A 26,624-nucleotide genomic window follows, 5' to 3' on the forward strand; every position below is an offset into this window, starting at 1 on the left:
ATTCAATGGGGAGCATCCATCCTTTGGAGAACTAAGTTTAGGGATTGACAGCAGGGTTTGGGAGTCAGTGATGGAGATCATTGTGATCCCACTCCACCCTGCCCCACGGATACATACCTACACACTTACATGGCAATGGGTGACCCCTGCCCTGAACGGCTGTCCTAAGCAGGGGGGGAGGCCAGTTTGACCAAGAGGGAACATGTGGCCTGAGTTCCATCTATGTGCCCACAAGTCTCCATGACTTGTGGATATACTTCAAGGATTATGTGGACATGAACCCAATTCACTGGGACTTCCTCCTACTTTAAAATAACCTAGATTGCTTGAGCCTTGATGTTAAAACAAAAGCATTAAGTATGGGATTTTTTTCTTATGAACAAATATTCTCTGAAAGGGCTACACACTCAACCTGCCCTCGCACCTGTCAATTAAAGTTATCCTACAGTTCTCAATGTATACATTTCATCCTTTTGAAATAACTGTAAAGGTTCTCCCATAGGGAGAGAATCAATGCATGACACAAAGGATTTGCTCATTTCTTTCAAGGTTATGTTAGCTCCTGGAATACTTTTAAATCCTTCTACATGTGGGGTAGGGGAGAGAGGGTTAGTGGGAGGAAGAGGGAAGGGGAGAAGAAGGGGGAAGAGGGAGAGGGAGAGAGAGAGAGAAATAAAAACAGGAACACACATACTGACAAAAACAGCTCTCCTGAAGGATATGAAAGGAAGAAAAGAACAGTTAACAATGAAGGGAGAGTGACAAAAAGCCATTCAACAGATGCTTGTCATTTTTACTCTTCAGTGTGGATCAGTTTTTCTTGTTAATTATATCACCTATTCTTCCCTTATATTGATAATTACATAATTACACGAAACAGATGGGTAACAGAATGCACCCAGATGGCAGGAACGTAAACAGGCTTACGAATTGCTTATTCTTGAGCATATTAAAAAGAATTATTCAATAATACATAGATTTCTATACTCTACACATCTGTCATGTAGAGGCTTCAAAATGGCAGTTACATTGTCATTTTTTTTTCTTCAATAGAAACAATATCCTCCCTAGGAATTCCTGGGAAGCCAACTGCTGTGGAGGTAAAATATTTAACCTTTCCCAAACATCTGGGCACCCGAAATTCTAAACAATCTGGGTCCGCAGGTTCCTCTTTGCTTTTTAAAATGGAAACTGTAGCTTCAAGGAGAAGTTAAAAATCATACATAGCTTAGAGCAAACTTGGGAATTCTGCTTTAAGAACATACTGGAAACATTTTCATTGCATCTGATGGGTCCTTGCATGAAATTCTTTGGAAATAGTCACGAAATAAAAGTCAAAAGCATTAACGTGACATTTGTGGATGTGTAGAAGTGTGCCTGTGTGAGCAGCCGGCTTCAGAGGAGTGTGCAGAAAGAAGCAGATCTGCTCCTTCCTCCTAGCCATCCGCAGTCCCACCCAGACCCATAGAATCGGGTCTTACCTTAAATGATCCCTACCAGAGGCCTGTTTTATTTTTTGTTGTTATTTTGAGATAGGGTGTCACTGACCCTAGGCTGGTCTCTAACTCATGATCCTCCTGTTTCAGCCTTCTAGGTGCAGGGATTGCAGGTGTGAACCACCATGCCCAGCACAGCAGAGTGTTTTGCCTGCCTCTGAGTTCCTTTGCTTCTCTGGGCATTCTTTTTGATGTACCTGCTACCCCTGACATGGTGTCTCCTTGTCCGTCTCTTTACTGCCTGCTTCCCACCACTGGAATGCAAGCACAGGTGACATGATTTCTTATAGCTAGTGAACGCCATGGTAGGGGAGGGGGGATCAACCATCCTGCGAGCTCAAAAGGCCATGATGAACAAGGCCAGTGACTACTAAGTGAGCTGATGAGGTACCCTGTACTGAAGAGGTGTGTTGACCACCCAAAGGCATAAGCTTCCACGTAGGTCCTTCCTGTAGGGCTATCTCAAGGTACAAACAAAAGTGTTAAAGCCCACAGAATGAAAATGCTGGTGGGCTGTCCCCAGCATTGGGAATCTCTGAAGAAAGCACTCACTCACCATTCAGAGTCCAGCCCACAGAGCAGGGGGAAGAGAAGGGCCTCCTGCCCTCCTCCACTGGCTTCAGGCTTCCTGTGTGAAGTGGGCCTCATCAGCAGTGTAGGATTCTGACCTTTGGGATGAAATTGAGTTTCCACCATTGCATAAGATCAAATTGGACCCTTTATGAACTTAAGGCCATGAGGCCATGTGTTGTGATTTGAAGTAACCTACACAACTTATCTACCTAAAATTGACCAGAAATGTCCCTGGATTTGCCTCATCTGAGTGCAGGAACAAACCTAGCCAACACTGTACATATTCGCAGAGTAGTGAAATGCCTTCATGGTGGTCATAGTCACAAGCCCTGCTGGCTGGCTGAATGTTCACAAGTTTTCCCAAACCTACCCTCAACCTCAGTTTCCCTCACTGCAGACAGAGAAAAATGCAACACAAACAAGATACTGCACTAAAGTCTGTCCTAAGTGATGGGGGCAGCTGGTCAATGCAAAACAGCATGGCCACATCTCAATATGTAAAGATATCCATAACATTATGAAGGGAAAGGTGAGCTTCAAAGCACCAGGGCTCTACATTTAATTGAATATATGTGGGATTGTTCACTGAAAATGATCTAGAAGTAAAACCACCAAGACATTAACAAAGGTAATCTATAGTCAGCAGGATTGAAGGTTCCAAGATTTTTTTTCACTATTTTTTTTCCTTTTTCCTACCATAAATACAAACTGCTTTTGTCAGGACAAATTTATTTTTAATCTGGGGGAAAAAGAAGCAACATCTCTAGTCAGCACCTGCAGCTCTAATTGTCCCCTCTGCTGTTTTATTGCCTGAGCTACTTTAAAATGCACAAAGCCAAGGCCTTTCCTCCCTGAAGGCAGAATGTGAAGAAGCCACTTGGCCTCCAATGCCACTTCCTGGCCAGGAGCACAGCTCAGCCTGGGAGCCTTGCTCCACTGTAGGCCTTTCAGGGCTCTGTGGCAGGCAGCTGATATGTCTGGAGGCACTTCTGGACCTTGGTAGCATTCATTACCTTGCTCTTCAGGGAACTTCTTACTAGACTGTGGCAAGAATTCAATCAACATCCAGGGAAACCTTGGGCATTTTCTGTTTCTGTTAGGTGGCTTGGCAACTCTTTTTAAGCACAATACCATTACCAAAGGTGCACTACAATAAAGGGTATGCCAGTGGCTAGAAAAGAAAAATAGAAAGTCCTGTCTTGTTCTTGTGTTTGGAAAGACATTTTTCTCTTCTCTTTACTTTCTCTCTCTTTCCCCCTCCCTCCCTCTCTTTTGGGTTTGTTGTGGAGCTTGAACTCAGGGCTCAGGCATTGTCCCTGAGCTTTGTTGATCAAGGCTAGTGCTCTACCACTTTGACCACAGCTCTTGCTTCCATTTTTTTGATGGTTAATTAGAGATGAGAGTCTCAAGGTCTTCCTCGCCTGGGCTGGCTTCAAACCACAATTCTCAGACCTCAGCTTCCTGAGTAGCTGGGATTACAGGTGTGAGCCACCAGCACCAGGCTTGGAAGGACAATGTCTTTGCTGTCACCCCTTAATATCTGTGCAGAATTACAAAAGGCTGATGAGTCAGGATGAACAGGCAAATAAGAGCAGGAGACATTTCATTTTAGCAACATTTGTGTTTTCAAAAGTACTAAAGCTTGCATAGAAGTCTAGTCTCAATGTGTGGATGGACTCTCTACTGTTGAAAAAAAAAAAGAAGGGTCAAGGAACATGTATCAATAGCCTTGAGTTGGGTGGAATGGGATGCAAAATCTAATCCAACAATGAGAGAATGTGAAAATGAAAACCAAAATTAGATAATTTATGCACACCCCAATATAAATTAAAATATACATGCACACAAAAATATGTAAAGTTTCAAAGCAATATTATTCATAATAGCCAAACACTGGGAATAACTCAAATGTCCATCAACTGGTAACTGATAAAGTATAATATATCCATTCAACAGAATATTCAGCAATAAAAAGAAATAAAATATAGATAAATGCTGCAACATGAATGAATTTGGAGAACATGGTGAACCAAAGAAGATGTTCACACCAAGTAACTAAAAACAATGCTAAGGAAAAAGAGCAACACTGTACCTATCATAATACCTGATTTTGGAGTATATTACAGAGCCAAAGTAAAAAAACATCATGGAACTGGCACTAAAATGGACACATTAAACCAATGGAATACAATAATAAACCCACATAGCTACTACGGATTTGTTAAAACATTTTATATATATATATATATATATATATATATATATATATATTATAGTGTGTGTGTGTGTGTGTGTGTGTAGGTCCTAGGGCTTGAACTCAGGGTTTGGGCACTGTCCCTAAGCTTTTTTGTTCAAAGCTAGTACTCTACCACTTTGAGCCACATTGCCATTTCCTGCTTTTTGGTGGTTAATCAGAGATAAGAGTCTCATGAACTTTCCTGCCTGGGCTGGCTTTGAACCTCTATCCTCAGATCTCTGCTTTGTGAGTAGCTAGGAATATAGACATGAGTCACCGACATTCCAGTTTTGACACTTCATAAATGGCTTTGGCAAGACTGGATATCCAGCCTTGTCTCTCACTTAAAAAATAATTCAAAATAGATAAAGAAAATCTAAGCCTGAAACTTTGAAATTATTAGAGGAAAATACAGGGAAAATGCTCAAAAATGTAGGCATAGGCTTTCACAAATAAAATAAAATAAAAAATAAATCAGATCAGAAAAACAAATATCATATTTTTTCTCATATCCTAAATCTAAACCACACACACACACACACACACACACACACACACACACAAAACATAGGCAGTTCTACCACTGAGAAGAGGAAGGGGATCAGCAGGCAAGGGCAAAAAGAGGCTAAGGGAGTGGTGGATATGATAAAGGTACATTATAATACTGAGAATGTCATAATAAAATCCACTGTTTTATAAAATCCATTATTTTGTTAATTAATGAACAATAATTAAAAACAAATGGAAAAATAAAAAAGATGTGGATGGCAAGATAATATAGCATCTTATATGTAATATCTAGAATAGACAAATTCATAGAGACAAAAAGATGAATGATTACATAAGACTTGGGGGAAAAAGGGAGATGAAAAATGTTCTAAAATTGTATAGTGGGCATGTTTTCATAACTGACATTCTCATAACACTAAAAGTTATTACACTGTACACTTGACATGAGTGACTTGTATGAGTATATATGATTTATATCATAATAAAGCTACAGAGAGGGAAGAATTTATCCTAAAGTGTTTGCTCTAGAAAACAAGACTAAAGATGTGACACTGATTTGTGATAACACTGAGATATTAACTTCCTTCTCCTGGCAATTTAAAGGTATCATTCTGCCATCTCATCATGGCTCATCTTCTGAACTACATCTAGTGTTTGTCAATCATGCCACTAGTTTATATTCTCTTGCCTTCCATGTATTGCTGCCCCCTCCCCAATAAACCTTTTGTTATTCATGAAGGGCATTGCCTGGATTCTTTCTGAGAACACTGCCAGACCACATACTGCATGTTATCTCCATATAGGATCATAACTGCTTTTCCTCTTTTTCCAGCAGATGCCACCTAATTTTGAAAGGTTCTAACAACATACCGATACAAACAGAGAGAGAACTGTAGATAACCTGGATCTGCTGTTGTACAGAAACCGACCCAGGCTTACCAATTGGGACCTAGTTGTCTGCTCCTTCCCAGTCTCATCCAGCCAGATCAGGCTGATGCAGCTTGATGTTCTGTCTAAAGGAAAATTCAAACTGCCCTGGGGGAAAGTCATCTGTGGGTTACCTTTTAATGAAGTAGCTGATAACAAAGACATAGGAGAGTCATAGAAATAGAGCTATCTTCCATTTCTGTGTATTTGTTTCCTATGGCACTTTAGTTCTTAGGTAAGAAAGCCTATATTTAGTGGTTAAAAGAGTAACCTGGGCCAGGCACCGGTGGCTCATGCCTGTAATCCTAGCTACTAAGGAGGCTGAGATCTGCGGATCATAGTTCAAAGCCAGCTCAGGCAGTAAAGTCCATGAGACTCTTATCTACAAGAAAAACCACTAGAAAAACGGAAGTGGCACTGTGGCTCAAGCAGTAGTGTGCTTGCCTGGAGCTGAAGAGCGCAGGGACAGGGCCCAAGCCCAGAGTTCAAGCCCCACAACTGACCAAAAAAAGAGAGTAATCTGGGTAATATGTAGAGCAATTTGGATATTAGCTTTTGAACAAGTCATTTATTCTTTAGGTGTGAAGAAGATTTCAATAGACATAACTATTTACAAGTGTTGGTGTATCAATTACATGAGATCCTTCATGGGAATCCTTAGCAGGAGCTCAACACACAGCAACAACAACAGCAAAATTATAAAGTTTATAATATTATAAAGTTTCTAAGACAGAATGATTATGATAACAATGAGAGTAAACCACTGATTTACTAGATGTTCTGATGTGTGCATCTATCTATCTATCTATCATCTATCTATCTATCTATCTATCTATCTATCTATCTATCTATCTATCTATCTATCTATCTATCTATCATATGAAGCTAGGTAGTAGTCAAACAACAAATAAGCATAGAACTTATTATATGTAGGGAGGGAGGGAGCCAGTGAAGGAATTTATGCAAATTATCCTAAGAATCTAACAGACAATGATTCACTATGAATAGAAAGAAATGTATTTCCTACAACAGGGCAAACATGTATGAATGGTTGAGAAGTGGCTTCAAAAGTCATATTTCACTCCTGGTGGTAACTTAAAATGGGTTAATTTCAAGAAAATATTAAGATCATGTTAAAAATGATCAGGCAAGCTGGGAGCTGGTGGCTCACTCCTATAATCCTAGCTACTTAGGAGGCTGAGGACCACGGTTCAAAGCCAGCCCAGGCAGGAAAGTCCGTGAAACTCTTATCTCTAATAATCCACTAGAAAACCAGAAGTGGTGCTGTGGCTCAAGCGGTAGAGCGCTCGCCTTGAGCTGAAGAGAACAGGAACAGTGCCCAAGCCCAGAGTTCAAGCCCCACGACCGACCAAAAAAATTAAAAATAAATAAAAATAAAACATAATCAGGCAGATGCGGATGGGAGAGAGAGAGACCGGGAGAGAGTGAGAGAAGGGGTGACATTATCCAAAAAGATATGTACTGTATTTATCTGACATGTAACTGTGCACCACCTTTGTAATGACAATTTTTTAAAGTATGTAAAAAATGACCAGGCATCATATATGATGATCTATATATGATGCTAAAAATATAACTTGCATTTTCAGAAATTTTTTCTTGAGTGGATGCTAAAGAGTTGATTTTAAACACATACACACACACACACACACACACACACACACACACACATCAGGCACAGATACAATACAGGGAAGTCTAACTGTCAGTGAAAGTTACCAAGTTTAAGGAAGGGGCTGGGAAACAGGCTGGAGAAAATCTAGCAGGTGCAAAGGAATAATGCAATTTCCTAAGGGCAGCAGATGCCCAAGTGAAACAGTACCCACTAACAGTCCATCAGATGGTAATTATAGCTGGACAGGGAGAACAGACTAGATGAAAAGGGACAATTCAAATGGTTACTGAATGCCAGTGACTGACATCTTCCTGAGAGATCACATACCAGGAAAGGGCAGGCCAGCATTTAGCTTGAGAAGAGAGGTTAAATAAACTGTCTTGTTTTTTTCTTTGTAGAAGGACAAAAGTAAAATGTGGAAAAACCCAAAAAGGATTCATTAGTAGAGATTTCCAGACTATCGCTAATAAACAACCAGGAAAAGAAAAACAATAGGATCAGATTGTTCACTCTGAAAATATGATTTCTTGGGGGGGGGGAAGAAGAGGGGGTTGATGGATAGATGATAGATATAGATAGATAGATAGATAGATAGATAGATAGATAGATAGATAGATAGATAGATAGGAATTCATACTTCAATACTAGGAATACTATATACCAAGATGAACTAAAGTGATTAGTAGACCTTGGGAAGCTTCCATTGATCATGAAATAGGGTAGAGCTTGTTAAATTCAAGGCAGACTTTTCTGAGTTTAATGCAATAAACAATGGTTATTCAAATATCCACTCCTGGAAAGGAAGTAGTACCTCAGACAAAAAATACAAACACATTCCCTCCCCCAGGAGTTTTACAAAACCATTGAATCCCAGGTTCTCGCTCTTGGGACCAGTGCAAGCTGCCCCACTCTGAGTCTACTGAAAGTAGACTGGCAGCTCTCAAGGGCAGGGACAGTATCACAGAGCACTCTGAGTGGCAGCAGGTAGGACAGAAAGCTCACTTACACACCCAGCCATCTCCAAGGCAAGGGTAGGACAACAACCTGCTCCACATTCTTTACTCAGTATGGCTACTCAATTCACTCAGCCAAAGTCAGTGTGCTTTTGATCATACGAATACAGGTGAGTGATAATAATTCATTTAATTAAAGATTTCCACAATAATTCAGAATGTAAAAGCAGTCCAAGACTGTATTGAGAGAGACTGTTTCAGGCGTTATCATGTAGATTATGGTGTTTATTAAGAAAAGGCCCTTCTCTCTTATCCATGAATTCATACTGGTTGGCTATGGAGACATTATTATAAATCTTTGGGGCTTCTATAATGTGTAACAAGGATCACTTGCATTTTCTGGCATCTTTCTTAGGACTTGCTAGAGGGTGGGTTGATAATTACTAGACACTATAGGGAAGGTGTTGGGCAGGGACACCTATCATCCGAACTAGGCAGAAGTAAGGAGTGCCTTAGGTAGCCTCTGGATGGAGGGCATATTGCCCTGCCATGCAGTGATGAATTTCAATCACCACTGCCTAGTGCCAGATTCAAATTGGCAACCCACTGAGATGAAACGCTTTCTATCCCATTACTCATGCCTGGAGTGATCTGCTCTCTTGAAGATTGGCTTTCTAGGTGAAAGAGAGGAAATAGAGGTCATTCTAAGATGTTTTAAGTAGCATAAATGATATGAAAGGTGAGGGGTCAGAGAGAAACAATGCAGCTGTGGCAGGGGGGCTGATGGTCACTCCACAGGGTGGGAGGGTGTGAAACTCACAGGTAAAGAGGAATTCAGCTAGAAATAATGATTGGTCAGCCTCATTTGGTTCAACTGGTACAATACTACTGCTCTGCTTAGAGAGTGATGTATTTGGGGGAACATAGAAATTCTCCCCAAAGCATCCTATTTGTCTCAACTTGTCTCAGATAATTGCTCTAAAACATTACAGTCATCTAAAATGTTGGAGAGAAAATAATTTTAAATAATACAACTCACCACCAATAATACAACTTTGGAGCAATCAGTCTCATTCCATGTGAATTATGGATTAATAATCTTTTGATAGGAGTATTAATATTTCTAAAACTTTATTTTTTGGTAGTGCTGGGGATTGAAACCAGGGCCTTATGAATGTTAGACAAATAGTATACCCATAAGCTTCAGCCTTATCCTAAATACTATGCATTACATCTTATAACCTCCTCTCTCTGTGTGTATGGGTGTGTGTGTTATTGGGTTTGAACTCAGGGCCTCTCACATTTTCTAGGCTAGAATTGTACTGCTGAGCCATACCTCCAGCCTTATCTTGTGCCATTGTTTTTGGTCCTGGGGTTTTAGTTTTTGTTGTTGTTGGTTGTGGGGCTTGAATTCAGGGCCCAGGCTCTGTCCCTGAGCTTTTTCACTCAAGGCTAGTACCCTATCACTTTGAGCCACAGCTGCACTTCCAGTTTTCTGGTGGTTAATTGGAGATAAGAGTCTCACATAAGCCCAGGGCCGGTGGCTCACGCCAGTTATCCTAGGTACTCAGGAGGCTGAGACCTGAGGATCACAGTTCAAAGCCAGCCTGGCAAGAAAGGCTGTGAGTCTCTTATCTCCAATAAACCACTAGAAAACTAGAAGTGGGGCTGTGGCTCAAGTGGTAGAGCACTAGCTTCGAGCTGATGAGCTCAGGGATAATGCCCAGGTCCAGATTTCAAGCCCCATGACAGACAAGCAGAAAAGGTCAAAAGCTATATACATATGACTATATAAGATGATGCTAAGCAAAATGACCCCAAGATAGGGACACAAGAGGTTTTATCTTTCTTGCTGTTGTTTTTAATATACTCATAGTATACTATGTGATTTTTTTGTTTCTTTTGTATGTTCTTTCCCCACAGTATAACCCCTGTTTTCACTGTATTTGATTCCAGTGCCCTGCATCTTGTATATACATTTTTCTAATTTGGGGAGGGGAAGGGAAATAACAAAATGCCAAAACAAGGATACAGGTTGACCCATTGTAACAATGAGATGTACAAGATACTATGTTCAAAACGAACTTTACAACTTGGGGGGAGAGGAGGAAGTTGGAGAGGTGGTGAGGGAAGGGATGGTAGAGGAAAAACAAAGGAGTGGGTCACAATGCTGTATAGGACATGTACTCATTACCTTACTCATGTAACTGTAACCCCTCTGGTACAGTATCTTTACAATAAAAAATATATTTTTTAAAAAAAGTGTCTCACATACTTTCCTGCCTGGGTTGGCTTTGAACCACTATTCTTAGATCTTAGCCACCTGAGTAGCTAGGATTACAGGTGTGAGACACTGGTTCCCAGTGAGCTGTTTATTTTGGAGATGATATGGCTTCCTTCCTAGGTGTGCACCTGGAACTTCATCTGCCTACTTTAGGCTTCCTGACATAGCTAGAATGATAGTTGTTTTCTACCAAGTCCTGATTGTTCCACTGATTTGGGAGTCCCTCAGATTTTTCTGCCAAGCTTAGCCTGGAACTTTGATTCTCCCACTCTTAAGTTCCCAAGTAGCTAGGATTTCAAATGTGCACCACCAGTATCCAGCTTTTTGTTGTTGTTGTTTTAATTCAGTTAGGGGAGCAAATTCAAGCTCTCCTGAATGCTAAGAATGAATTCTATCACCAAACAACATCACTAACCCCTTACTAGATCCTAAACTTTACTAACGTCTTATCTCAATATAGAATATGTAAGTAACAGTAAAAGTATTCTTAAAATGGCAGAGTTTAGTGGTACAATAAATACTATAGCAACAGGCAAACATCAACTATCCGACTATCCAGTGGTGGTATTCATCTTTCTGGTCCCTAGGTTTAAACAATTCAACTTTCTTATACCTTCACATACATCAGGGACCTGGGAAGCCAGGGAGACACAGTATACTCAGATGACCAGAGAAAAAGGTTATTAAATGTAAGCAATGATTTCAAATCATACCAACCTGAAAGTAATGTTAGGAGCCCTTTTAATGAAACAAAATGTTTTCTCTGGTTTTCTCCCCAGCTGGAGCTCAAGCTCATCTCAAAGTAGTCTAAATTGGGAAATGTCCAAGGGCAGAGAAAACATGTCCTTGGTCATGTGACAGCTCTGTTTGCCTCCCCTCCAGCTCCAGCATCCCACACATGCTAGCACAGGACTGGCTAAAGAAACAGGATCCAGGGATATCCACTAATGCACAGGGGTTTTTTATCTCAGCAATGGCTACAAAATGGAGTGTCCCTCATCTTTACCTATCTGATACAGAAGCTGCAAAGCAGTGAACCTGGTGAATCCATGTCCCTTTTCCACTCAGGTCCTTACTTTGGGATCAGTGTGATCCCAGAGAGACTGTGTTTTAGTGATGGATAGAGGGTACAATTGTCCTCTCTCAATCTTCCTCTCCCCCCCCCCGGAACTATCTCTGCACCAATCTTGTGAGTATAACTCACACATGGGGAAAGACCCATCATCCCAGGAAGATGGAGAAACCCTGCTTTATATACTTCTCCTTATCTTTGTATCAGCTTTTCCATTTTCCATACTAAAAAAGGTAGGAGGCAGAGGAATTGCTGTTTGCTTTCAGCCTCTACTCAAATAACTTGATGATTTGTTGGAAATTAAGTACGAATTCATCTTGCCATTTTACCGATGTAAATGCAGGATTTGAAGCAGTCTCAGCTTCAGGAAAGGGTTGCCTCTCAGGTGGCTATAAGGGCAGTGGACCCCACAGCCACAGGTGAATCAAGAGCAGGGCATAAGACTGGGCCCTGGCTGCAAGCTGAGGCGCTGAGGCAGTGTCTGAGCATCATACTCAGCTCTGATGAGCAGCAACTCAGCTTAATGTGTTGTGTTTAAACTTCTCATTCTCTCACACAAAGGGCAAATCTCAGCCCTCTGAGGAATTTTTAAAAATTCATTTGAACAAAAGTGCACAAGACCGCAACAACTTGATATAATGATGTTTTCCAGTTAAGGTACTGAAAATGGCTGTGTGCATGCCTATCTGTACATTTCCATCTAGGTTCCATTCCAGTCCCTCTTCTAGTTCTGGTCTTAATAAATAAAAATAAATAAATAGCAAATAAATAAAAACTTCTGCCACCCCAGGGAAGTCAATATGTTAGTCGCCCTGACTTTCCACAAAGGAGTTAAAAAGTCTGCTCAAGACCCACGTATCTCCAATGTAACGTTGTTCAGGAAGCTGACTGCCCTAATGGGGAAAAGACCATCTATTTCCTTGAAAGCACTCCACTGCAGAGGATGCTTCCTCGAAAACATCCACTGATAGAGAATATCTGCCTATGAGGAAGGGGAAAGACAAAAATATGTGAAAGGGTATGTCTGGGTCATTTGTTCAGGGACCCAGCAGCATGTGGGGTGTGCCTGCCTGCATTGCCCTTGGTGGGATCCTGTGGCTACTGTTTTAGGCTTATGGAAATAACCACTTGAGGGAAAGGGCTGCAGGGGAGCCTTCACGGGGCACAGCCTGTAAGGGTATGAGTGCCAGGTTCCCTGTAATTAAGAAGCAGCCTGCTCCTGCAAAGACAGTGCTGCCACCCCATCTGCCAAGCCTGCGGGAGCTGGCACCGAGCCTCCCAGCCTGCCGCCCTGCTACCCACCAGATCCTTGGAGACCGACTTTGATGGAGCGTTTATGCCAAGCTTTTCCAGAGGATAGACAATCTGTCGTCGTGGTCGCACGGGAACCAAGTAATGAAGGGCAGATGTCAGCGAGTGGGCGTAGGGGTTCTGGAACTGAAAGACAGCAATCTATATTTTAGGGGAGAGAATGTCAAAGAGGCACAGCACAGATGTCTGCGTGCAGCTTTACAAATACAAAACTCTTAACTGGGCCAAGTCAGAGAGGGGGAAAAAAAATCAGCAAATAAACAAACATACTCTTCGAGCAGAGGAATGAATTGTAGATAATGCCTGACACTAATGAAGATAATTACGAGAGTAATTACATTACTATCTCTGTGGGAATGACAGATAAACAAGTGGTTTGGTTTATGGGATTTTTTCAGTACAAGTATTTTCCCCAAGAGGATATTCTTCTCCATAGTGGTCATGAATCAGCTTGATTTGACCCCATTAAGCTCTGTTATCTGCGTCCTGTTAACCTTTGTGTGTTTGGCACAACATGCTTTAAGAAGACACATAGATAAAAATGCCATATGAGGACAACTTAGCACTGATGGGAAAATCCTCCTGCTTGTCAAAGTCATTCAGGCTGACTTCAACTGGATCATTGTTCATTTTTTTAAAAAAAAAAAAAAGCATTCCAAAATCAAAAGGTAAAACTAGAGAGTGGGGGGGGAGGGAGTAAATATTTTAACTTCCATTACTACTAAATTATGCACTAGATTATGCTTATTGAAATGACCTGTGGTAAATCAGGTTTTATGCCAATGCTTTAAATATTTAGTTAGTTTTCTAAAACTTGTCAGAAAAGGTCAAATATGGTTGTTCTTAGTTTTCTCATGTTTATGAAATCTTATGAAATTTTGGTGAAACTAACCCAGGAAATAGATACCATTTCAGTAATCCAAACTGTCAATGATACATTTATCAAACTTAAATTAGAAAGGCAAGAAAGTAAAGCCAAACTGTCGATGTATTGTAATAAATAAGATGGTTTACATATGACTTACTTCTCTGTTCTAAAAATAGACCCAGATATTTCTAAAAAGTCTCTAGAATCCCTCACTGTTGAACTTCATACCTCAACTTTAAAAACTGAAGAACAGAAGCCAGAAATCCCTAGCCAAAGCTCAATTTTTCTACCTATAAAGTGCTCTCAGTGCATACATATCTGCAGTGGGTGTGGAGCAAACAACCCTCATGATGTATTCTAAGAAACTCAGCCTCACCACAACTCCCTCAACTAGGGATTTATGGCAGAATTTGGGAAATCTTACCCAAATTATTTGAAACTGCTTCTTATGCTTTTTTGACATGTGTATGTGCAAATCAACTGGAAGCAGAGACCAAGGAAATCTGTTTCCAAATCTATTTCCATAGTCAATATACAATGATGTATAATGTGCTTCTAAGTCTGCATTAACTGGAAAATAGATGAGAGTTCAATAAAATACCCAAGGTATTCTTATTATGGGTGTAAATGGACTTTTCTCTGACTCAGTACACCCAGGCAGGCCTCTTGAATAAAATCTCAGAATATCACATTTGGATGGTCACACAATTGCCACTGGGTCAGGTGTAACATAAAAGGAAATTGTGCAGGTCCAGGGTTTTCCAGCAAAATTGTTAACTTCACTAAGTTCAAATCTGGGGCAATCCCATTGCTATCAAGCTACATTCTGATAGAAATGTAGACTCAGAGATTACATGTCACTAGAAATCTTCCTGGGTTTTTTCTTCTTTTTTCCCTATTTCCACTGTCCTTCTCTGACAAGCTTTTGTTTAATAATATAAACCGGTATAATTATTGTTATGTATATGTGTGGACACTTTTGGCTGTTTAACAAGTAAGAACATCTTAAAGACTACTTTATCCCCTTGTGATCATTGAGGAGAACTATGACCATGTCAGGTGCACTAGGCAGATTGAGGTCAGGAATGAAACCTACTGGGACGACGACACAGTTCAGTAGTTGAAGCTCACTGCCCCCTCAAGTCCACATGAAGTGGAGGACAGTTGATGCCAGAGACTAAGAACTTGACGTGCAAAAAGCTATGCCTTGGAATCTGGCTTGAATGGGTGCTTGCCTGTTGAACAACCAGGACATAGTGTGTAAGTGTGTGTGTGTGTGTGTGTCTGTGTGTGTGTGGCTTCTAGACATTGGGGATGCAGCTCTGAACAAGAACAGATGTTTGCCTTTTACCATGACATGAATATCTTCCTGGTAAAACACATGCTCTTGGCTTGTAAAGAGCACTGCAGCAGGGCAAGAGGATATGTGCTTGTTTCTGTGTATACATATGCAAAGTATACACACATATAATGTGTGTTATTCTAATGGCGTTAGTCTACATGAGTACAAGGGTTATATAGAATTATATAGCTAGTTATTATATAGGGTTTCATCAGTTCATGCATCTGTATGTCTATTTATAGAGGTGTTTATATTTCATTTGGAGTTAATATTTTATTGTCATAATAAAGGTGAGGTACAGAAGATTACAGTTAGATAAGTAAGATAGAGTCTATTTCTGGCCAGGCGCTAGTGGTTCACACCTGTAATCCTAGCTACTCAGGAGGCTGAAATCTGAGGATCATGGTTCAAAGCCAGCCTGGGCAGGAAAGTCTGTGAAACTCTTATCTCTAATAAACCACCAGAAAACCAGAAGTGGTGCTGTAGCTCAAGTGACAGAGCGCTAGCCTTGAGCTGAAGAGCTGAGGGACAGTGCTCAGGCCCAAAGTTCAAGCCCTATGATCAACCAAAAAAAAAAAAGAGTCTATTTCTTTTTGGAAAATGTCACCCCTTCCCTCACTGCACTTGGAATTATCATTATTATTATTATTTTGGTGGTGGTGGTGCTTGAACTCAGGGTTAAGGTGCTGTCCTTGAGCTTTTATTTTTTTTTATTGTGAAAATACCATACAGAGGAGTTACAATTACATGGGCAAGATAATGAGTACATTTCTTTTCAAGCACTGTTGCCTTCTCCTTTGTTTCCCACTTTGGCCACAGCTCTACTTCCTATTTTCCTATTTTCTGGTGGTTAATTGGAGGTAAGAGTCTCAAAGACTTTCCTGCCCTGGATGGCTTTGAACTGCCATCCTTAGATCTCAGCCTCCTGAGTAGCTAGGATTACAGGCATGAGCTAGGATTACAAGTGCCACATCCATTTGGAATTCTTGAAGGGACATGAGAATATCATTTGGGCATTGCAGTAATACATCAGAGCAAATAATTTTATTTCCATGTCTTTTAGAACATTTTTGCATCGTTTTCAGTCTATTTCCTATATTCATAGAAAAGCCAACGAATTGTTTTACTAACTATATTTGTCTGTGACTGCTTCAGAAATTCAAAACCCTACTGGGCTTTCACATAGTGTGAGAAAATGGCCCACACTCAATATGACCATTGGAAATTCAGATCTATTGTATAATCAAAACCCATCTACAGGAATGAATGAAAAGTGGCACACACAGCAATGAAACTGAACACACGGAGTTGTGGGGAAGTGAGTGACAACAATCTCTTACCTTGCTTTCCCTAGTCTGCGGGTAAATAGGGTAGTAGAGACAGGACTTATAGTCCAAGCGAAGAATCTCCTTCAGAAAAAACTTTGTGTAGTGCCGGAAAATAGGGTTCAGCGCAAAATGAAACAAGTGCCCATGTTCTTCTCGCTGGTGGTGGCTGAAGTAGATAAAATCTTCAATGTTGTAATGAGATCGTATGTATTCTATATCCTAGAGAAAAGGCAGGGAAGGGTGTTTTGAATAAACTAAAAGTCACTTTAGTGCCAGGTGCTAGTGGCTCACATCTGTAATCTTTACTACTCAGGAGGCTGAGATCTGAGGATCATAGTTTGAAACCAGCCTGGGCAGAAAAGTCTATGAGACTCCAATTAACCATCAAAAAGCTGTAAGTAAAGTATTGCTCATGAGGCAGATTATCAGCCTTGAGCAAAAAAAGTGAAGCAGCAGCACTCAGACTCCAAGTGCAAGCTCCAGTACCAGCACAAAAGAAAACAAAACAAAAAGAAAAGTCACTTTAGGAACAATAGTAAGAGACACAGTTTCCTCTCCCATTATTTATCTCCTTGTCTTCATTGTTAATACTTCCTACAATATTGTCAGAAACCTTGTATTCATATACTGTTTTGTAGAATGGGAACTTCTTTGTACAACTACTTAAAGATAATAATAAAAAATTTTAAAAAATTATGCTTCCTGAAAGATACTTGTTCTGATATCTTGTATTTGCAAGATGGCTATACAAAGCCATGATCGTCTATCAACACAGAGAGCTCTGAGTCTTTGCTGTGAGTTAAGCCACAAGACAGCAGTCCCTCACCACTGTTAGACACCATGAGAGCATGCAAATCAGCACAAGTGACTGAGCATGTGGGCAATTTAGGAGTCAAACATACAGATGAACTAGTGTTCCCCCGTATCTGGTAATGTGAAAATGTGCATCTCAAGAGTCACATGCTTTGGCACATAGGGCTGAGCTGTAAGACTGGGCCTTATATAGGGCATTCCTTAAACCATTTATTGCTATAAATAGTAAATTTTGCATAAGTAATTAAAGGGACTCATAGCACTGTCATGGAAAAGGAATACTGAACACACTGCTCCTGTTTCAATGGTCAGATTTTGGCTTCTGCTCTTTCTCTGCTCATCCTGCATTGGGAACCAAAAGTTCATCCTTGCTAAAAGTACACAATACTCAGCCTGGCTTCCTTCACCTCTCAGAAAGATACAATGTTAGGGGCAGGGAACAATGAAGAGAAATCCAAACTGAACATGACTCTGATGACAGGGGACTTAATTCTTGACAAATAAGGACTACAAGATCCTATTTTGTATCTATTGGATACAAAAAACAAACAGTAAATAAATCTGAAATGTAGGGGAAAAGAACAATCAAAGCAAATGTAGACTTGAAAAACACTAACTCAGATTTCCTCTTGATTTCTGCAGGAAAATTATTTTAAGAAGCACATTTTTGAGAAGAGGGACCGAAACATATAAGGAGCCAGATTCAATCTGTGATCAACAAGGCTGGCACTAGCAAATTCATGAACATGGTGAAGTTTGTGGCCAAGTCCCTTGTCTCCCAGCTTCCACCACAAAACAGAAGTGGAGTTGAGGGGTAACAAGGCCATTGGTGGTACCTCAGGGCAATCCTGGCAACCTTTCAATCTTCATTGATCCTGCAGCAGCCTTTATTCTATAAGACTTTAATTACAAAGGAGACACTGCTCATTATAAAATAAAATGAGTAATAACTGTAAGGCTGAGAAATCACTGAAAAGCAAAAGCCAACAGAGGTTACTAGCTCAAAACAACAGATGGGCATATGCCGTCTTATTTTCCTTTCCTCTCCAATCTCTTAAAATAACAAAAGTTTATTTTTGAAATAATGGAGTATAGTGGCAGGCCAAAATGGAAGGCAGTTTTACCTTGGATATGGATTTTACCACTAGGTTACATCTTTCATCCTGGGCCACATGGGTGTCTCTGCTGGCCTGCTGGTACTATACTCATGCATGCAAGAGGAGGCCATTCCCCTCCCCACTACACAGAGTATGGGCAACTCTGACAGTGACTGGAGAGATGTAGTAGAGGACTATCTCCATGCCAGCCACTCACACTGATAACCCAATTTTTCATTCACAATACAGACAGACTTTTGAGGAAAGCTGATGAATGCAAATACTAGAATCAAGAAGCATATAACTTGCTATGGTGAAAACAAAGCATCATTCAGAGAACAGGGGAAAATTTTTTTTTTATAATCTGTATAATATACTCAGAGGCTCTTGCATGTAACACAAGCCGATCCAAAAAGAATAAAGAAGAGAGAGACACAAATGTTAAATATATGAACTTTTGCCGGGTGCCGGTAGTTCACACATGTAATCCTAGCTACTCAGGAGGCTGAGATCTGAGGATCACGGTTCAAAGCCAGCCCAGGAAGGAAAGTCCATGACACTCTTATCTCCAATAAACCACTAGAAAACCGGAAGTGGCGCTGTGGCTCAAGCAGTAGAGTGCTCGCCTTGAGCTGAAGAGCTGAGGGACAGCGCCCAAGCCCAGAGTTCAAGTCCCATGACCGACAAAAGCAAAAAACAAAACAACAAAAAACAAAACAAAACATATGAACTTTGAAAATAAAGTTCCAATAGAAGATGTGGGTAATTGATAAAACCGTCCTCTGAATTTTAGCATTCCTTCTAGTTGCTCTGATCTAAACAAATCTTAAAACTCAGCGATAATGAGACTTCAGAAAGGTGACTAGGTACAAGACCAAAATGCAAAACTGAATACTTTCCATATACCAAATATACTTTAACAAAATACAGTAAGAAAAAAATGGTTATTTACAATGCCAAGAAAATACCATAAGAATACATAGAAATAAATCATAAATGTCTAAGACTGTATTTGGGCAGGGTCTCATCAGGAAATATGGTACATCAAATCAAGATCATTGGAGGAAGGTTCAACAAGGATGGGAAGAGGGTTAGTGGGGATAGTATGCAGCACCTCCAAGTTATTATCTGCCTCTACTGGGTGGTACAGGACTAGTTGCAGGAATTCACAAACAGCCTATCAGCCAGCTGCAGGCATCTCAACCTCATTGTCTTCCCCTCCTCCATCAAGATCTCCCACTGTCTAAGCATACCTGGAAGGCAAGGGGTAAAGGCATTCTGATGCCACCCATTCAGTCAAGCTCCTAGGACTAGGACAGGGTAGAGGGTGGGCCTTCAGGGAACACAAAGTAATTGGCTATATAGCTTCCCATTATTATAACAAAATGCTCATAGCTGAGTACTTTATGAAGAAAATATACTAATTGGCTCACAGTATTAAAAGGCTGAAAGTACAAGAACAGGTAGCTCTATCGGGGTTCGGCTTCTAGTGAAGACCCCAAGGGTAGATGACATTATAGTATGAACACACAGGGAGGACTGGAGCCAGTCTCTCTCTTATTACATAGTTAGTCCTATTCTTGTGCAAATGATCTGGGACCTCCTAAGAACTACTTAATTCCTTCTGGGGGCAGTACTCCCAAAGGCCTTTCAACCTCCTGCCCAGCTCCACTCCTTAAAGGACCCACCACATGGAGGACAAGTTTATAACACATAAACCTCACTGCCTCAAAACCATATATGAAAAAAAAGATTGTAAAACTTTTCTTAAGAACTCATAGAGTTCTTAGGGAAGAAATCCGAAAGCATAACTCCTCTCAACATTTAAAATACTCTTAATCAAAATGAATTCCAGGATATGCAAGCACGTGTTTGTTGTTGTTGGTGGTGGTGTTGTTTTGCTTTTTAAATATTTTGTCTTTTGTGTGATGGGGAGCAAGGGAGTACAGAAATGGAGGGAGTGGGAAATGAACTATGGAATTTATGAGCAGGGAGAGAAGAGAGAAACTGGGGGAAAGAGAAGGAAGGGGTGCCATCCAAAAAGAAATGTACTGGGCTGGGAAGGTGGCTCAGTGGTAGAGCGCTTGCCTTGCATGCCTGAGGCCCTGGGTTCAAATCCTCAGCACCACATAAGCAAAAAGAAAAAAGCCAGAAGTGGCGCTGTGGCTCAAGTGGTAGAGTGCTAGCCTTGAGCTGTAGAGCTGAGGGACAGTGCCCAGACCCAGAGTTCAGGCCCCATGACTGGACCCAAAAAAAAGAAAAGAAATGTACTCATTACATGACTTATGAAATGGTAATCCCTCTGTCTAATACCTTAATAACAATAAAATTGTATTTTAAAAAGTCAAAGAGTTGGGCTGGGATGTAGCTCAGTGGCAAAGCGCTTGCCTAGCAAGCGCAACGTCGTGGGTTCAATCCCCAGTACCAAAAAAGAAAAGACAAAAAAAATACAGTTAAAAAAAAAAAAGTCAAAGAGTTAAGGACAACACAGAAACCACGTTCCTATATTTTTATGTAGCGCATTCTTTAATTGTCCCACAAAATCCACACAGGCATAGAAAAATTCATAGTAGCATGAGGTTTATCTGAAAGAGGAAATAACCAGGAAAAATCAAGAGCATTTAGGTAAGAAGAAAAGTAAGAGAAGGCTCTCTTAGTTGATAACAAAGCATATGATGATGCAATTGATAACAAATATGTGAAATAGAGTTTAAAAATAGACACAAGAATATGTGTCTATGTGAAAAAGTGATACTTTAAACCAGTAGGGAAAGAATGAGTTACTCAGTAACAAATGCTTTGGAATAATTCCCATTTGGAAAAATAGAAAATGGCATATGCACTTGATAAATCTCTCTTTCCCGCCCAGGTAATTAGGTGTAAGGAAGAATGTTGGAAAACAGAAATGACTAATTGTAGTAGCAGTCTGTTGAAAGAGAGCTATGCAATTTTTTTGGTTGATTTGGGGAGTGAAAGGTTAAATTTTCAGAATAAGAATGTTTTCATGTCTCTCTGTAATATTCTAAGCATTTGGTGCCACAAAAAGAAAGGAAGCATGGCTAGGAATGTGGCTTAGTGGTAGAGCTTGCCTAACATGAATGAAGCCCTGGGTTCAATTCCTCAGTACCACATAAACAGAAAAGGCTAGAAGTGGCGCTATGGCTCAAGTGGTAGAGTGCTAGCCTTTAGCAAAAAAAGCCCAGGGGTAGTGCCCAGGCTCTGAGTTCAGTCCCCAGGACTGGCAAAAAAAAAAAAAATAGGGAGGGTGGGAAAGGGAAGAAGGGAGTTAGGGAGTTAGGGAAGGAGGAGGAAAGGTGGAAGGGAGGAAGGGAGGAAGGGAGGGAGGGAGGGAGAGAAGGGAGGGATGGAAGGAGGAAGGGAGTTGAAAGGCTGTCAGATGGGAGGCAATGAGTATACACTTTAGGAAAAGGAGGCATTCATATTAATAAGTAAAACTAAAACTTACAAGCAGACATTGTATGTTAATTTATATTTTACAAAGCTACACTGAGCACTCTACCACTTGAGCCATTTCACAATTTACCATTTCATTTTTGATCACTGCAATGCCAACTATTTGTTCTGCAACTTCAGCCACAAATGTCCTCATTGGTGTTCCCTCCTGGAAAGAAGAACATGTATTTTAAGACCCTTGAAAGTATCACCATTTATATCTCTGTCAGCAATAGTAAATTCATTATTATGAACCCACAACCATGGTTGCATAATTGGTTTTTGTTTAATTTATTGATGAAACAGAATTTAAATGTATTTATTATTTTAACAAAAACATTTAAAGAGTGGCACATTTTCTCTTCTTGCAAATCTCTTTAATTACTGATTTAATAGAAGACAGCTCAATTCCCATATCTGTAGTCAATCTGTTACAACATGTTTTGGTGGAAATACAATTTTTAAAAAAATCTGTCTTCGCAAAAATATGTAGTTAGAAAAGAAAGAAGTATTTAAGTAATCTTTTCAGATAAATATGGATACTTTTGATATTCCACCAAAACTCAACAAATGGCATTGTTTTAGGAGATTAGTTGCAATATGGTATCTGAAAACTCTCTCAATGAATATTGTATAAAATATATTAAAATTCATTGGTTTATTTTACACTTCAATTTTTTTCATTTATGCATACTTTTGTAACATCATACGTTGCTTATCTGGAAAATATTATTTCATCAGACTATGCAGATTTGCCAAATGTTGACCCATCCCATTACATAATATCAAAATACTACATTCATTAATATCATCACCAGATTCATTAGACAAAGCCTTTTAGGTATTGGGTAGTTGTCAAGCTCATGGCAGATGTTGGTTTTCCTAAATTCTACTTTTCTTTTCTTGGCTAGATCTTATCACTGGTAACAAATGTTGGAAGTTGTTTTCTTGGAGTGAAAAGGCTCATCTCATTTATTTATATGCATATATAACTTTATATTTAATATAATACAGCATATGTTAAATATATATTATATAACATATTGCATAAATTATGCATTTATACATTATATATAATATATACAACATATAAAAATATATACAAAATAGTAATTATTAATTACATATAAAATATATAATTATGCAGATAATGTACATAAGCATATATTATATAATAGAATATTATATAGAAATGTAATATTATATAATAATATAATATGTAAATATATTATATAATAGATATATACAAATATGATATATTAAATAAATATGTTGCATATATTTATTATATATATGCATAATAATATATATATTGCAGTGCTGGGCCTCAAACTCAGGGCCATGTGAATGCTAGGCATGAGCTCTACTGCTAAGCTACCTACTCAGTCCTTCATCTCATTCATATGGTAATGGGGCTTGTCTTCACTGTTTTTGTTGTGTTTTTTTTCTGTTATTGGTGTTATTTTTTGAGGTAGAGTATCACATCTGGCCATCATGTCCTTGGAGCCATCTGCCAACATTGGGCTTCCATTGCATCCAGCTCTCTATTGGGAAGGAGTTGAGAAGGGTCTCATACACTTTGCCTTCCAGGCTATCCTTGAACTGAGATCCTCCGAATCTTAGCCTTCTAAGTAGCTAGGGCTACAAGTATGAGCCACCATATCTGGTTCATCTCATTTAATTTTAAGAAAAGATGGGAAGGGGAAACAAAGGAATAGGCAACAATGCTTGATAGGAAATGTACTCATTATCTTGCCCATGTAATTGTAACCCCTCTGTATGGTATTTTCACAATAAAAAAAAAAGAAAATATCTGCCAAAAACTCAAATAAAAATAATGCTTTTTTTGTCAGTTGCTCTTTCATGTAAGGTAGTCTATGAAGTGTTTTTATTTTTATTCCTTAAAACAAAACAAAAAAAAATCATGCGGCAGAAGTGCTTCATATGCATTTCTCTCTTGGTCATCCAAACACTAAAAACACATGAAATATCAATTGTTGATATTTTAACAGAGTTAATAATTTTACTGCTTCATCATCACTAACTCAATATTTATCACACATATCTTTTCCCAGTTCATCCAGTCCTTAAGGATGCAGCCAACTCAACAAATAGGTCTAGTTAGGCTCATCATCCAATAGAATCAAACCAGAAGGCCAGATATGATAATGTATGCCTATCCCCGCTACGTGGGATGTGTAGATAGGAGAACTGGGGTCTGAGACGAACTCAGGCAAAATCATGGCAGCCTATCTGGAAAAAAATAAACTGTAGCTGGAAATTAAAAATAAAAAAAAAGCTAGGGGAATAGATTGGGTGATAGAGGTGGAACAAAATCAATCAATCAATCCCATTAACTCAAGTCTCGTTCCTAATTGCTACTGGGTTAGGGATCAGATACTCATGGATTCCCAGGGCCCAGAGTTCCCTATTTGGGGACCAGGATCCACCTCATTTTGTGCCAAAGCTTTGAGTGATCAGGCTCCTTGGGGACCACCAGTGGGAACAGCCTCACTTCCTGTCACCTGAGTTTTCTCGATTCTATCTTTTTTTTTTGCTTCCCCTTCTTGCCCCACCTCTGACGCTCCCCAAGACCCAATTCACATGATTCACCCACTGAGGTCCAAGGAAAAGTCAAGTGTGACTCTGAGTCCCAATGGCCCCATGCACAAGGAAAGGCAGTCACCCTGGTCACCACAGGTACTTACGAGATCTTTGAAAGCTGCATTGTACTGGACAAAATCCTCCAGGATTTTTTTATTCAGCATAAGGGTTTTCACAAGGTTTTCAACTTTATAAGTATCCATAATATTAGCTAATCGTATATTAATGGACCTAAGTAAGAGAAATACATTTCTGAGTCAAAGCCCTAAAATATGCATTCCTCCAAAAATGAGGACAGAATTATCATATTGTTACATATAAGTAATACATAAATAATATCTGGTAAAATTTTTGTAACATGAAGGTTTCATTCATTGTAATTCATCTTAGAAAACCTGGAAAATGTGGGGTTAAAAAAAAGCACAAAGAATAACATAAAAGTCACTTATAATGCCATGAACCAAATACAACACAGAGCAACATTTCAAGTGCATAAAATTTAGTGCATATAATTTTAAATGTTCAGCATGACTGATTTCATGTTGGAGAGCTATTTGTGTGAAGAGCTAAAGTCTCCCCAAACCTTTAAAAGCATCTTTAGAAATAAACTTCCATTGCTTAAGAGCTGACTTCACACAAGTGACAAGTGGTCATAGGGCTAACACACGTCCTGAAGGGCCTGATTGTAATTGAATTCTCTGAGATCACCATCTTACAATTCTTCAACATTTTATCTGTGTTTTGTGTTTTTAAGTGAAGTGGGTGGACACAATAGAGCATGACTAGAGGCTTGCAGTTTTAGCTCACACATAGTTACCCCAGTTCCCTGCTGATGGTACATAAGGCTTCCCCAAGGTATGACAACTGAGTTGCACTAACTAGGGGGTAGGGCCTACCATTCAACCGGTGGGTTACTAGGCATGGACATGGAGAGTGTTAAGAATCAGGTGCATTTTCTGTGTCATCTCTAGTCATAGCAGGAGCACAGCAGTCCCCATTGGAGACAAGCAGAGTCACAATGTGTTTGTCTGGCATCTCAGCGTGAACTGCTTACTCATCTGGAACCAAGGTTGTTAGTGCATCCTGAGATGAGGTTTCAAGCTCTTGGAGAATGCCTGTTTGCTGTGGACTGGAGTTGTATGGCCATGGGAATGGGAGATTTGCCCCACATCTCAGGCTAGTGTCCCACATGTTCATTTTGTAACAGGTCTTCTGTATTATGTAGCTGGCCTGGTACTGAACTTTTTCATCATTAGGATTTTATTTCTATACTTAACATTATTCCTAAGCTACTCTAGACTATTTAACTCTAAAATGCAATATATATATATATATCTATATATGTATATATATCTATATATCTGTGTTTACATTTTAAAGAATGCTTGTATCTCATAATGTGGTTGCAAAGAAAATCTACATATGCAATAAACTGGTAAAAGATGATCAATTATCACCTTACCAATATTATGAGAAATATTTTTTTGAGACAGGGTCTCACTATATAGCTCACACTCTGTCCTGGAACCCAAGCAGGTTTTGAACTCACCATCCTCCATCTCCTAAGTGCTGGAATTATAGGTGTGTGCCACTATGACCAACTTTTATCGGCAATCATGAAGCAAAATATAAGAAGCTCTGATACGAACAACTTATACCAAAATCTAGTTCTGACAGACTAGGGAAATGGGAGAATTAAAATGGCATGTCCATGTAAAACCTTGTCATGAATATTCAGACTGGCTTTAGTCATAATAGCCCAAAGGAGAAAACAATTGAAAAGGGCATCAATTCATAGATGCACTATATATATATATATATATATATATATATATATATATAATGTTCCATTGTGTGTGTGTATATATATATATATATTCCTTAAAAACCTTATTTACCAAGGAAAGTAACAATCCACCAGGAAAACAACAATAGACTCGCATTAAGAATTGCTGCTGTCACACTCTGAAAACATTACAGGATGGAATAGGAGAAACCCTAGGTCCCCTTGGCTCAGGCCGAAATTTTCTGAATAGAGACCCGGAAACACAACAAATCAAAGAAAGGTTGGACAAATGGGATTGCATAAAGTTGCAGAGCTTCTGCAGGGCAAATGACACA

The 26,624-nt window shown here is 39.6% G+C and overlaps 1 protein-coding gene across 1 annotated transcript in view; it reads right to left on the reverse strand.

Annotated features, from left to right (window-relative positions):
• Cfap61 (cilia and flagella associated protein 61) overlaps positions 1–26,624 on the reverse strand; it is a 230,095-nt gene that overhangs the window by 127,302 nt on the left and 76,169 nt on the right. Inside the window, exons 15-18 of the mRNA XM_013027044.1 lie at positions 24,608–24,734; positions 21,991–22,068; positions 16,549–16,755; positions 12,990–13,124 (exon numbers count right to left, since the gene is read on the reverse strand). Coding sequence (XP_012882498.1) covers positions 12,990–13,124; positions 16,549–16,755; positions 21,991–22,068; positions 24,608–24,734 — 547 coding nt within the window. The remainder of the gene's footprint in view (positions 1–12,989; positions 13,125–16,548; positions 16,756–21,990; positions 22,069–24,607; positions 24,735–26,624) is intronic.

Source organism: Dipodomys ordii, unplaced genomic scaffold (assembly GCF_000151885.1).
Source record: "Dipodomys ordii isolate 6190 unplaced genomic scaffold, Dord_2.0 Scaffold99, whole genome shotgun sequence".
NCBI classification, from domain to species: domain Eukaryota; kingdom Metazoa; phylum Chordata; class Mammalia; order Rodentia; family Heteromyidae; genus Dipodomys; species Dipodomys ordii.